Genomic DNA, 12,518 nt, shown 5'->3' with positions numbered 1-12,518 from the left:
AGCCTCCTGCCCTTCCTAAAGAAGTGTTTGTGAGCAGTGATGTGTGAGTGCAGGTATGTTTGGAAGCTCTCCACACGTTACAGCCTCTGGGAAAGTTAGAGCAGCTCTCCAGTTGTTCTGGAGGATTGCTTCAACTCCTTCACACACTCGGAATGAAAAGCTTTCAAGTAGACCAGCAGCGGAGCTAATACGCTGCTGCTCTTTCCCAGCTTGTTCCACAGGAGGATGGGTTTGCTGACTGTACTTTTTTTTTGGCTCTGGGACATCATTTTGTGTTAGTCCTTGGTTCATCTAATGCAGGCAACAGCAGAACTGCCTTGGCTCTGCAGGGACTGGAAGGCAAAGTGGTTATGTTTGGTTTGGGAGCTGGTGCAGTCCCTTTCCTTGCTGCTTTCTGCAGCTGGAGCAACTGGGTACGCAGGTTTGGCAGCTGTAGTCTCTAAGCTGAGTAGCCACCTACTGCACGTGCCCAAATGTTGCAGAAGGATGAAAAAGGGGGTGAGGAGAACACGACAGCCAAGAGCGCTGATGGGGCTTCGGTTCAGAAGGCAGATCGATGCTGCGCAGCAGTTCTCGAGGCAAGAAACCTGTCCCCTACAGAAAGGGGCAAACTGCCTGGCTGGCAGCAGTGGTGTCTGTGTGGTCTGGCTGGGGTTTGCAAAAGCTGCTCTAGGCCTCCGTCCCCTTCTTCTCCACGTTCCATTTCTGGCTCTTCTGGCAATCTGGGATCTAAACTCGCTGGAGCCAGGGCTCGGCTCCAGTTGACAAGCTCTGGTGGTGTTTGCTGGCAGAGAAATTAAAGCATCTGCAGCCGTATTTCTAGTGGAACCATCCCCAACTAGGTTTGCTTCCCTAGTTTATCAAGCTACTAGTTTATCAAGCAAATCTTTAATTCAGGAAAATGCACGTAGGCTTAGGAACATAACTTCTGATTGCTGGTTGCTTAGAGATCTGCTCTCTAATTGTAAAGATATTCCCATTAAGTCAGCAGGACCTTAGATATCCAGATCTTTCTGTCTGGATGTTTGTGTGTGAATGATGTGGCTCACCCCGAAGCTGCTGAGAACAAAAGCTGTAGCTGTTCAGCATTTTTTGAAACAAGAGGTCACGTTGTCAGTGACAGGGCTTGATTTTTTTGGTACGTCGAGTCAGACCTGCCGGTTGTAGGTGCTGGGCTAAAAGTAGCTCAGAAGGACCTTGTGTTCCCTCATCCCGGCGTGCAGTGTTTGCTCCAGCTCATGACTATCCTTTACTCTTCCACTCTGCTGGATAAACACAGGCTCAGCAAACACTGTGAGCTCGTCCAGCGGAGAAGAGGTGCTGCTGTTTGCTCTTGCTGGAGAGCTGCTGCAGCGTGGTGTTTCTCTGGGGAGGGAGCCGTTCTCGGAGCCTGCATTTAGGAAGAACAGAACAAACCCATTTTTTCCTCAGGGGAAGGAGTTAAGGTGTAGACAGGAAAGGTGCTGAGGCGGAAGGCAGAAGCTGCAGTCCAGCAGAAAGGCAGCTGAAGGGCTCCTGCTGCTGCTCAAGTTGCTGTTCATGACGGTAGGAAACGTCTCCATAAGGTACCTGGTGTTATGACTCACGTGCACTGCAGTGTGACGAGTGAACTTTTTAAAGGAAACAATCCCCACAAACTTCGTCCAGTATTCAAAGCAACAACGGTTTTAGTTTTTAAAAGCGTTGAAAGGGATCTGCCACTTTCAATAAAGTAACAAAACAAACGAAGCTGGTGTAACTTTGCATTATTAGGGAAAAAGTTCTTTGTTCAAGCAAGTTTTCTTTGCGTTCTTCTTGGTCTTCGCCTGCATCTTCCTGCCTGCTGTACATCACTCTGAGGGTGGTGAGGCACTGGCACAGGTTGCCCAGAGAAGCTGTGGCTGCCCCATCCCTGGCAGTGTTCAAGGCCAGGTTGGATGGGGCTTTGGGCAACCTGGTGTAGTGGAAGGTGTCCCTGCCCATGGCAGGGGGGTTGGAACGGGGTGATCTTCGAGGTCCCCTCCAACCCAAACCATTCTGTGATTGTATCTAGCAGTGACTGTGGGACAGACCTGTGTCAGCACTCTGGGGGAGGAGGGAATGCAGTGAACGGCGCGTTACATCAGCCCTTTCTGCTGATGCATGCTGGTGTTACAGGAAGCACACACTGTGCCCTGGAGAGTGCTTCGGTGAGGTTTTTGCTGGAGTCTGTTCATTGATCTGCAGTATTTAGACTCAGGTTCCACTGTAAAAACTGACAATGGGATAGCTCTGCCTTCCTCTCTCTCCCTTTGCAGCTGTGAGGGTGACTGAGCAGTGTCTCCATCCTTGGAGATAACCAAAAGCTGTCTGGACACGGACCTGGGCTGCTGGCTGCAGGTGGCCCTGCCTGAGCAGGGGCATTGCACCAGGTGCCCTCCCCAGGTCCTGCTACCCCCACCCACCCTGTGAGTGTGTGAGCTCAGTTACAGGATCAACACTTTGGAGATGCTGCTTCAAGCATGTTTCAAACCTTGTGGACGCCTGGCCTTGCCTGAGCAGAAACACAAAGGTGAGGCTTACAGCTGGGATCCAGCTCCGCCGCACCATCTCGGCTGTTTTCTCCTTGGAGCCAAAAAAGGAGAGACTGACAAACCCACTTCTGACTCGAAACCTTCATGCAGTGTACTTCCAGCAAGCTGTGCTCCACACAGCCGAGCGGCCCAAGTCCGGCTGGACGCCGATGTAGGTGAGTTATCTGGTGTGACAGAGTCGCTCCTGTAAGCGGGGGAGATAAAGGGAACACCAGAACAGCTCCAGGAGGTTGGGTAGGAACTACTGGAAAAACTTACTTGTTCTGGTTTGTTAAGCGATGAAGCAGGACTCTGTTAGGCTGAATGAAGGACAGCCAGCCAGTCCTGCGGGAAGCACGGAAAACTGGTAGTGTTTACCAGAAATGATGTTTTTTTGAAATGAACCAAGACAATGGATATTAAGCCATGTGGTCACAAGAGCACGGGTTCATCTCTCCCTTGGCATACATCCTGCTAGCAAGAAAGGAACCAGCAAGGACCAGCTGTATTTGGGTCTTTCCTAGTGCTCTTGTTAAGGAAACTGCTCATGAGTGTAGCAAAGACGAAAAATACTCCTGCAGAGTTCTGGTAAAGTAAAAATACTGCATGGCATTCACAGAGCTGGTATGCCACTGACATTGGCATCAGCTTGAAAGCTTGCCAAGGTGAGGGGTAAGCAGTTTTAGCAGGAATAGTGACGATTCTGGCTTTCAGAGCCTGTGCTCTTGCATTGTAAACGCAGAGACATTTGAGCTTGGCATTCTCCACCCAGGAGGGGCCCTTTGCTGCCTGCTGGCCTCGCTTTCTGGTCCGCTCGCACCGGAGGCTCCTGTTTAGGGACCACACCTCGACCACTGCAGGCAGCACATGTGTCTTCAGGACAGGAACCACTGAGCAACTCGAGGGTCATCCACTCCTCAACTGCCCAAAAACCGTAAGGAAGGACTCCTGCTCACCATCTCTCCTGTAACAGGCGTTGTAACAGCACTGTTAGGCACTGTAACAGCACTGTTAGGCTACACCGAGGTGACGGGAGGGTAAATAGAGTGTAGGTGTTCCAACAGCCCCTGGATTAGCCATGTAGGTACCTCCCAGTCGTGTACCAACACCTTTATTGGGGTGTGTGTCCTTCCGCTTCCAACAATGTTCGTTGATCATTTTTCTAAGCATCAGAAGCTGTCTCCTTGTGTTACAGGCTAAAGCAGTGTTCCCCGTGACGTCAGATGGAAAAACAAGGGTAGGGGGGAAGAGCCTGCGCGGGAGCGTGCAGAAGCCTGGCCTCGGCGCTGCGTGCCCAGGGCAAGGCTGGCTCCGGCAGCTCCGGCAGCTCCTGGTGCGTGTGGGTCTGGCCTTTCACGCGTGGTGCCAGAGGGACTGACAGCCGATCTGTGGAGGTAATTTAGACAAAGCCTAGCTGATGGCAAGCGAGTCACCTATCTCTGTCAGCTAGTTTAAAAAAACAAATTGAAAACCCCAGGACATTTCACCACACCGCACCCTCTCTTACACTGTGCTCACTGAAACACACATTTCTCCTGCTCTTCTCTCCCTGGCAACAGCCGGGCGCAGCTTTCCTAACTCCCATGGCAGAGCACGTGCACGGCCCTTCAACACAGCCAGCTTGCTTTTGGGGACCCCAGGGCTCCGTCCCAGGCCTGAGATGTAGCTGCGCAGTGCCCAGCCCGTGCCACGGAGGCTTTGCGTTTATCCATGTCGAGTTGCAGGTGATGTTTGCCAGTCCCTTCCTCCTGCCCTGCCCGGGAGCTGCTCCCAAGCCTGGTGGCACTCAGGGGCTCCATAAAGGTGGCTCTGCCACCTCCTTCTGCCTCGGTGCTGTGGATGGAGCAGAGTTGGACACTGGGCGAGCTGAGAAACACAGTCTTGGAAAACTGAGTTTGAATCCTGGCACTAGAAAGCTCTGCTACAGTAAGCGAGTGCAACTGAAGGTTGAGGTTGAGTGCCAAGACCCCCCAGCTGCTGACAGAGACCCTCCTCCTCCTCTCTCCAACTTGCTCCTACAGAGCATCCTCACAGGAGACCAGCAAAGGGCAGTAATTAATTGCACAGGGGAGTTCTCGTGAAAGGAGGAAAACATTCCTGCTAAGAGACTCCAGTCTGTGACCATGACAAAGGCACAGTCGGTATCATCCAGGAAAACCACTGAATGCAAAGACCCGTTAATCAACAGTGAGAAACCTCCTGTCTCGGTTCCGAGGAAAAGCAATGCTGCTGTGCAGATGCCATCCATCTTCCCAGGAACGTGGCCATGGATGGGGATGGTGGGCTCAGGAATAAGAGGCTGAGAGAGTTTTATACCAAGATGCTATTTACTTTCAACAGTCATATTCAGCTGCGTTGTAACATATCTAGTCAATCCATATGTATACACCTACGACAGTTAATTAAAAAAAAAAATGACACTAATAAATTAAGTACATTTAACTTACATGGGACAATGGTCATTGTGACAGTGGTAGTGAAGGCTGGATCTGTAGTCACTTGTCTTCTCTAGGATGCAAACGCCAAGTGAGTGGTCTTGAAAAATCCTTCTGGAACCCTCTCCCTGCAGTCCTCATCCCGCATGCGTTTTAGACCATAACCTGAAACAGCCTTGGAGAACGCACATGCTGGCCCCTGTACTTCCCCTTTTCGCAGGGATCTCCGCATTCCTCCATCCTCGCAACGTGCAACACTTCCCCTTTTTCTTTCACTACATCACTTCATCCTTCCTTCTTCTAGTACACAAAGATTTTTCTATCTAATACAAAAGCAGAGTCCCCAGAGCCCACCAAAGCCACGTCCAACAGCACTTTGTGGCACTTGGCCTACTGCAGTCCTTCTGTGGAGGCAACCAAAGGTGACAGCTTCACAAAAACAGAACAAACTGCAAACATTTCAGATTTAATACAGAGATTTAATGGAGTCCACAGACACTAACGCTCCATCTGTAATCCGGTGACTTTTATACCTTCATGAGAAACGGAAGATGGATCCCACCCCAAATTTAAAGGTAAGAAGAGGGATTTTCGGGAGTCTTCATGTGACAGAGAAGCACAAGCAACAGTGACTTTCAGAGAAGCCTGTTCTCCTGTATCGCTTAAATGCCTTGAAAACATCACCCACATAAGGGTGGAGAGCGTGTCTGCCATCCTGTGCCTCGAGTAATGCTGCTACCGGATAAAGAAACTCTGGAGCTGTGATAGGAGAATAGGGATCGACCCTCTCAGCATGCGCTGCAGCAGAGTTCGGAGGAAAAACCACGCACCCACCTGTACCGACCCACGACATACCGAAACCTCAACAGCTCAGCAGAGGTTCAGTCTTCCCGCTCCCCCTGGAAAACTGCCGCCGTGGCAGATTGGGAAGAGCAGAGCTGTTCTGTGAGAGCTGCAGTTCCTGTCCAGAATGAGCTGCGCGTTTAAGCTAACACAGCCGTGGATCCCGTCGGTCTGACCGTGCCAGCAGGTCGGCGCTAACGGCGGCAGGACAGCGGTCGTACAGCCAGCCGTGCCCAGCACCGGGGAAGGGAACGTCTGGGAGCCACTGGCAGCTGCTATTCTTCTTCCATATGTGCTGACCATCCAGTCAAAATGTAAAAACAAGGTGGCAGTTGCCTTCGGGGCAGGCAAGAGCGTTACTGTACAGGTTCGACCGGAACAATAAGCCTTCCACGATGCGTGCGCACCGGAGCTCTGCGGTTGTTAGCTTCTCTCTAAGTAGGTTCAACTGGAACAGACATGACCCTCTTCCACTCCACGGGGAATGATGTGATCCCCGTCTGCAACTCCCTCGCTCCCGCTTTCCACACCGGGTGGAAATGAGCTTCCCGGTTCTTTGCTTTACAACTCCAGAGACTCCTGTTTCCACCCGCCTCTCGTTGGTGCTTCCAGCAGATCCCGCTGTGCCCCGCTTCAGTCTGTGTGACTGTCCTTCTCGTCCTTCGGCAGCAGCAGGCTCGACCTGGCGGGGGAGCTGGTGGCTCTCTTGATCACCTCCATCCATCTGGCAAGAGAGGACGTGAGAAACGCTCAGCCCCTCACTCACAGACGCATCGTCTCGTCCCTCGGTTACGAGCTGCACCCCTTTCACCAAACCTCACAAACCATCCCTTTCTACCTTTCTTTTCCAATTCTTTTAGGAAACTAATTCTTCAAACGAGTAGCTTGAGATGGGGAAAAAAAAAAAAGCAACAGTGAAATAACCAAGCCAAACATCTGTTGTGAATGAGACATTTTTTCCTTGAAATCACGACAGGAGACAGGTGGATTAAAGATCACAACTCTGCTCTCTCGGGTGGCCGATGCGAAGGTTGCTCACGGTTGCGTGGTGCTCTCCCAAGGAAGGGGGAAGTGTGAGAACACCTTCTCGATAAACCCACGCTCCAAACCGACCCATGCTACCCTGCAAGGCAGAATGTGATGCAAGGGTTTTCAACAGCTTGTGTCATAGCAAAGTTTTGTGTGTGATGCATTTTTTGGATTTTGGGACACTTTGGACCATGTGTGGAAACCCCCCACAGTGCTCCTAAACAGAATTATAGAGAAAGCAGTAAAGCGAAAAGCAGCACTGCGTTTGTTGCTGTCAGTGTTGTGTTACAATTCCTGTTTCCAGAGAGCAAGAAGGGGTAAAAAAAAAAAAGTATTCTTACCAAAACTCTTGTTAACTGAGAAATCTGACTTCCAAGACTTAGTGGGGCTGAGCACCTCCCAGCCCTTCCACCTGTGCTGCTCCCCAGCTCCAAGGAAGCCGCAGACTCCTGAGACAAAGCAGAGCCTACAGCTCTGGGTGTAACCACCGGCGCTCCCCCGCGAGGAGTACGGTTCTGGCAGAGGAGGGATCTCCAAACATCATCAGTAGGAAGAGGAAGGGAGCTTTGTTACTGAAAACGTGCTGTAAGGTCACTTGGACTAGGAGGTAGTCAGGAGCAAAGAGAGGGCTCTGGATGATCAATCACACCATGTCCTACACCAAGACAGACAGAGAAAACTGAGGATTACCTCTCAAAGGTGTATCTGCTCTCAGCCCTGAAGAAATACACGTGGGACTTGAACTGCAGCTTGAAGACATAATCCTTCTGGATGCCGTCTGCCTCCACCGGAGAGCTGACCGCGTAGCCGAGCAGCGGGAGACTGGCCAAGGGATAGTCGTCCTGGAAGAGCCCAACAGCCCCGCTGGGTGCACGGCCACACGGGTCACCCCAACGTTTGTACCATACAGGTTAAGGGCTTTGGAGTTTTGTTTAGGAGAGAACAGGGGGAGGAGCAGCCCTTCTCTTTTCTGAGGCCTCCGATGACTTCTAAAAAAGCCTTCCCCTGACTCCTTTCACTGTTTCAGAGTTATTTGCTTCTATTCCCCTGCCCATCACTGCCTCCCGGGCTCCCCCCTTCCCCCTCCGCACCCTCTCTCCGGAACTCCGAGCACAGATCCCACACGACATCCCTCCCAACAGAAACGTGCCCTCAAGGCAAGAAGTCTGAACCAAAGAAGCAGAGTTTATTGGGTTAATAAGATGCAAAGGCGCAGGCTGCACCGCAGCACAGCTCGGGCTGTGCACTGCCGGCAGAAAAACCCCTGATCCTGCTTAACTGTGCTGAACCCAGCGGGGACAGAAACGGACAGACCGACCAAAGGCTCCGATCCCCTCAGCTCCATCGGTCACTGCACCAGGAGACACTTTCCCCCCCACCCACAGGAGGTCGGTACCATGAACAGAGCTGGAAATCCCGATTAAATCCCACAAGAATGGCCCATGACCTTGCAGAGACTGGCTTTGCTACAACCTCCCTCCTCTTCCACTCGTGACGCTCCTCCAAAGAGCGGTGAGCGCACCCGGAGTGGAAAGCCAAGGAGCTCCGGGATCCCCCCGACACGCTCCCCTCCGCTACGTTCGCTCACCTGGTGTGTTTTGTAGAAGAACAAGCAGAAGTTGGTGAAGACGACCCACAGTTTCTGCCAGCCGTTGCTGTTCTTGAACTTCCTCAGCAAGTACCCGGAGAGCTGGTTCTAGCACAGAAGGCAGAGAAGACCACCGTGAGACGCCAGGTCGCCGTCCTTCGGCAACAGACGACGGCAGAAGAAAAGCTCGAGGCTGCCCCTGGAACTGCTCCTGCTCTCCTGTTGCAAAAGCCCTCCCAGACTTCCCACGCTCCCGGAGCAGCTTTGCACCTTCGGTTTGCTCATTCACAACTATCTTAGGAACAATTAGGGATTTCTCACTCCTAACAGCAAGTTCCCCTCTATGTTCAAGCGCTCGCCGTGTCGGGCAGCGCGCAGGAGGGTGCTGCACTGACTCGTCCCTCCAGCGACCGCTCTCCTGCGCAGCCCACCGTCGGGGCAACGGTGCCAGCCACGAGGGCACCCACCCCTTTAGCCCTCCCTTTTTTTCCGTGCGGAAAAACCACGTAGGACACACTGCGTGAGAAGGAAAATAAAGCAGAAGGGGGAAGAGAGGATGCCAGAGTGGTGGCCAAGCTCCGCGTGGCAGCTGTGCGAAGCCAAGCCCGGCGTGGCAAGCAGGCTGCGGGGAGACTGGCCATCCCTGCCTCGGGGTCAGGGTCACTGAGCGCTTGCGCAGCGGGATAAAGAAACCTACGGCATGGAATGACAGCAAACGGGGTTTGCAATTAGAGGAAAAGACAGGATACGCAGCAGGTTCACATGGAGAACCATTCTGGGAAGCAGGAACAGGAGGAAATCCTGGCTCGAGGCGAGGTTACGGCTCTGCCGCTGGCCGACGGGCATCCTCGCGCCAGCACATCTGGGCTCACCGATGCAGTGCGTCTGCTGCACTGCAGAGCTCACTGCAGCAAGCAGCAGTACGTTTTCCTTGGCATCCCATGGCTCCTCCCCACCAGCACAGAAGTTGAGAGGTGTTTTTACCTGGATCATGCACAGGTAATCAGACAGGGATAGGCTCTGGTTCCGGTACCAACAAACATGGGTGATTGTGTTGGGCCGTTGGGCCTGGCCCAGCAAATAGCGAGGAGGAAGCTCTGGAGAAACAGCAAGAGAGCAGAAAACTGAGCAGAGAAAAGGAGGAGAGAAAGAGAAAAACAGAACATTAGGATGAGAGAAGTGATGCAAGACAGGCGTCTGTTAAAGGAAAACGGATTGTGAAAAAAAATGATGGTGTTAGAACATGGAACAGATCGAAGCGAGAGGGAGCTGCAAGAACTCACACGGTTAATCCCAGAGCCTGGAGCAGGGTGGTCTCGTTCTCCAGGAACAGAACTGTGAGATGGTGCCTTTCACAAGGGTACCGGCAGGGGAAGGAAGGCTCGTCCCCTCCAACAGAAACCACTTCCTTTGCCAGCTAAAGTGCCCACCTTCGGGACCCTAAGCCAAGGTAACGTCTACAGGATTCCTTTACTGAGCTGATCCATGCGCTCCCTACATCACGAACACCCGGGAGCTCCAGCGCCCAACTTGTAACTCCTTCCATGAAAGGGGCAGTGCCCTAACAGCGGGGCAGGGCAGGTGGGCAGGTACGAATACACGGATGCAGCGCCCTGCCCCACTGCTGCCTGTCTAGCTAGTCACCCCCTTTTCCTCTTCATGCTATTTAGGGTCCTTCCCACTTCTGGAAGCCTTCCAGGCACGCCAGCCTCCGGGAAGGTGTCCTGCCCAGCTGACCCTGCCAAAGCGAAACCGTGGTGCCAGTGCAAGCAGCCTCACTCAGAGCACTTTTCTTAGTTCTGGGCGCAGTGGCAGCAAACCAGACCTCAGTATAGCAGAGCCATGGGTAGGCAACTTATCCTCCAGCAAGGCTGACGGAACCCAAAGGAACGACCCAGCCCTCGAATATCCGGGGTTTCCTTTAAAACTTCCCTCCTTCAGCGCCTGGGCTGAAGCAAAGCCCTGCTGCGAGGGGAGCGGAGCACACAGACATGCACAGAGGGGGGCAGGCGCGCGGCGGCCCTCCCACGGCCCGTGCCCTGCCCCGGGCACAGGGATGCTGCGGAGGAGGAATGGGAGATGGAGTGGAGGCCGAGCGAGCCGGGACGGACAGAAGGAGAGGCGAGAGCTGCGCCCCGCGGGTACCTCGACAGCCACACTGTGGTCAGTCATGGAGACGCTCGTGTTGCGGTACCAGCACACGTGCATGGTTGTGTTGGCACGGTGGTGGCTCTGCCTGTCCAAGGAGCTACGAGAAGAGTGTATGTCATCTTCGGACTCCTGTTCTAGAGAGACCTCATCAGAGGATCCTGGGGGAGGAGAATTTGGCAGCCGTTTAAGAAAAGTGTGCAATACAAAGAGCGAGAGAAGCGGGGATTCCTGAGAAAAACTGTTCTCTCTCGCGACGCTCCAGTTTTAGATTTGTTACGCAGCTCCTAAAGGCCACTCTGAGCGGATCGTTTTGGCTTTCGTTACTCAGCTCTGCTTGGGGCAGCTGACTCAATACCGTGGAAAACAAACAAACAAAAATCCCCACACTTCCTCTTCAGTCAGCTCTTGGCGAGGAATAGGAAGAAGTGCTCCAAGAAGGGGATACGACATGTTTCAGCACATCTGCAACGCCACCAGAGACAGGCACAAGGATGCTGGGCTATAAAAGAACTTCCTCATCTCCAAAGACACCAAATTTCTGGACGAGAAAATAACACTACGTGGTTAAACTGAGAAAAAAATCTACGTAAGAGATGAATAAGGACCTTATAAAATGAACAGTTCTGCAACTGAAGCATCTCTGCTGCATTTAAAGCTACCAGGAACACAGGTCTAGGGAAGACAAGGAGATTTCTTTTAACTGGAACAAAACAAAAGCACAGTAACTCTCAATTACCATACGAATTATAAAAATACTTCATTTATGTCATCGAATTCACTACAGGAAAAACGCAAAGGACACAAAAACTGATGGTATTTGAGAAGGCAGGAGACACCACTTACTGTTGGAGCGATTGCACACGGAGTTTTCCAGAAGCATGTCAGATTTCTCAGTAGATTTCTTGGCCATTTCGATGGCTATGTTTAGATCTTCCATCCACTTCCCCATCTCCAGGCGGGTACTGCAAGACAAAGGGTGCGAATGGAGCCCACCCCCGCCTGGAGCCGTGACGGTCACTGCCCAACGCAAGGAGCAGTCCCTCTCCATTAAATAAAAACAAACAACATAAAAATTCCTCCAAAGCATGAGCTTTCCAGACAGGAAGCTGACCTCATACAGCCTTCGCCTCTACTTACAAGCCTTGAAATGAGTAACTATTAAAAACTTGGACTTTACAGAAAAGGCTGCGGAATATCCCCCTATGGAGCTACCGGCTCAGAGGAGGAATCAGGTGGCCCAGGCCATTGCTGTTCTTCACACCCACAGCTTCATAGCTGACGGGTTATTTCAAACCTGAAATCATGTTTTCACTCCCAAGAGCATTTTGGGGATGGGTGGTATGACCGTACTGGCAACGATTTTTTTGAAGGCTAAAAGGCAACCTGAAAGCGCATCTTTTAAAGGGGATACAGGATTTACCTGGCATCTCCAGCAAGTAAAGCACAGCGTTGCAGGAAGATGAGGACTTCTTTCCCCCCCCCCTCAGTTTCCATTATGGGTTAGGTAGCTCACACCATAACCCCAGGGTAGGAGCTTTGCAGCTCATACACAGGTATCTACACCCATCGGCACGCAACAGCGTGAGGTTTTCCTCTGGACACGGCCACGTGCCCGTGCCATTCCTTTTTTACCTCTGGCTACGCTCCCGGCGTGCACAATTGTTGTTTGAAGTGCCATATACAGTTACACGCTCTTGGGTTTGCTTGGCAGGGGGTCTGTGGGACTTTTTTTGGTGACCATCTCTTTTTTTCCTGAAAATTTTTCATTGAGCCTGAAAATCCCACGCGTGGTCTAAGCCCCGCAGCAACTGGTTTTTTGACGGGTAGAGAGAGGTAATGTAAGAAAAACAACCACCTTTGAGCTATTTCTGAGTTGTGACATGGTAAAAATTACATTTATTTTTCCAGATTTAAGAACCTTTCAAGCGCTTTTGATTCACA

The 12,518-nt window shown here is 52.0% G+C and overlaps 1 protein-coding gene across 3 annotated transcripts in view; it reads right to left on the bottom strand.

Moving 5' to 3' along the window:
* Positions 1–6,065: 6,065 nt before the first annotated feature.
* The window catches only part of FARP2 (FERM, ARH/RhoGEF and pleckstrin domain protein 2), an 85,918-nt gene continuing 79,465 nt past the window's right edge, over positions 6,066–12,518 (bottom strand). For all 3 annotated transcript variants that reach the window (XM_086618181.1, XM_086618180.1, XM_086618179.1), the window contains 5 exons: positions 11,421–11,539; positions 10,572–10,735; positions 8,427–8,534; positions 7,529–7,680; positions 6,066–6,533 (listed from right to left, as the gene is read on the bottom strand). In XM_086618181.1, coding sequence (XP_086474307.1) covers positions 6,443–6,533; positions 7,529–7,680; positions 8,427–8,534; positions 10,572–10,735; positions 11,421–11,539 — 634 coding nt within the window. In that variant the 3' untranslated portion in view covers positions 6,066–6,442. The remainder of the gene's footprint in view (positions 6,534–7,528; positions 7,681–8,426; positions 8,535–10,571; positions 10,736–11,420; positions 11,540–12,518) is intronic.

This window comes from Tauraco erythrolophus, chromosome 11 (genome assembly GCF_009769465.1).
Source record: "Tauraco erythrolophus isolate bTauEry1 chromosome 11, bTauEry1.pri, whole genome shotgun sequence".
Lineage (NCBI taxonomy): Eukaryota > Metazoa > Chordata > Aves > Musophagiformes > Musophagidae > Tauraco > Tauraco erythrolophus.
Note: the sequence above shows the minus strand (reverse complement) of the source record. Positions and strands in the feature narration are given on the sequence as shown.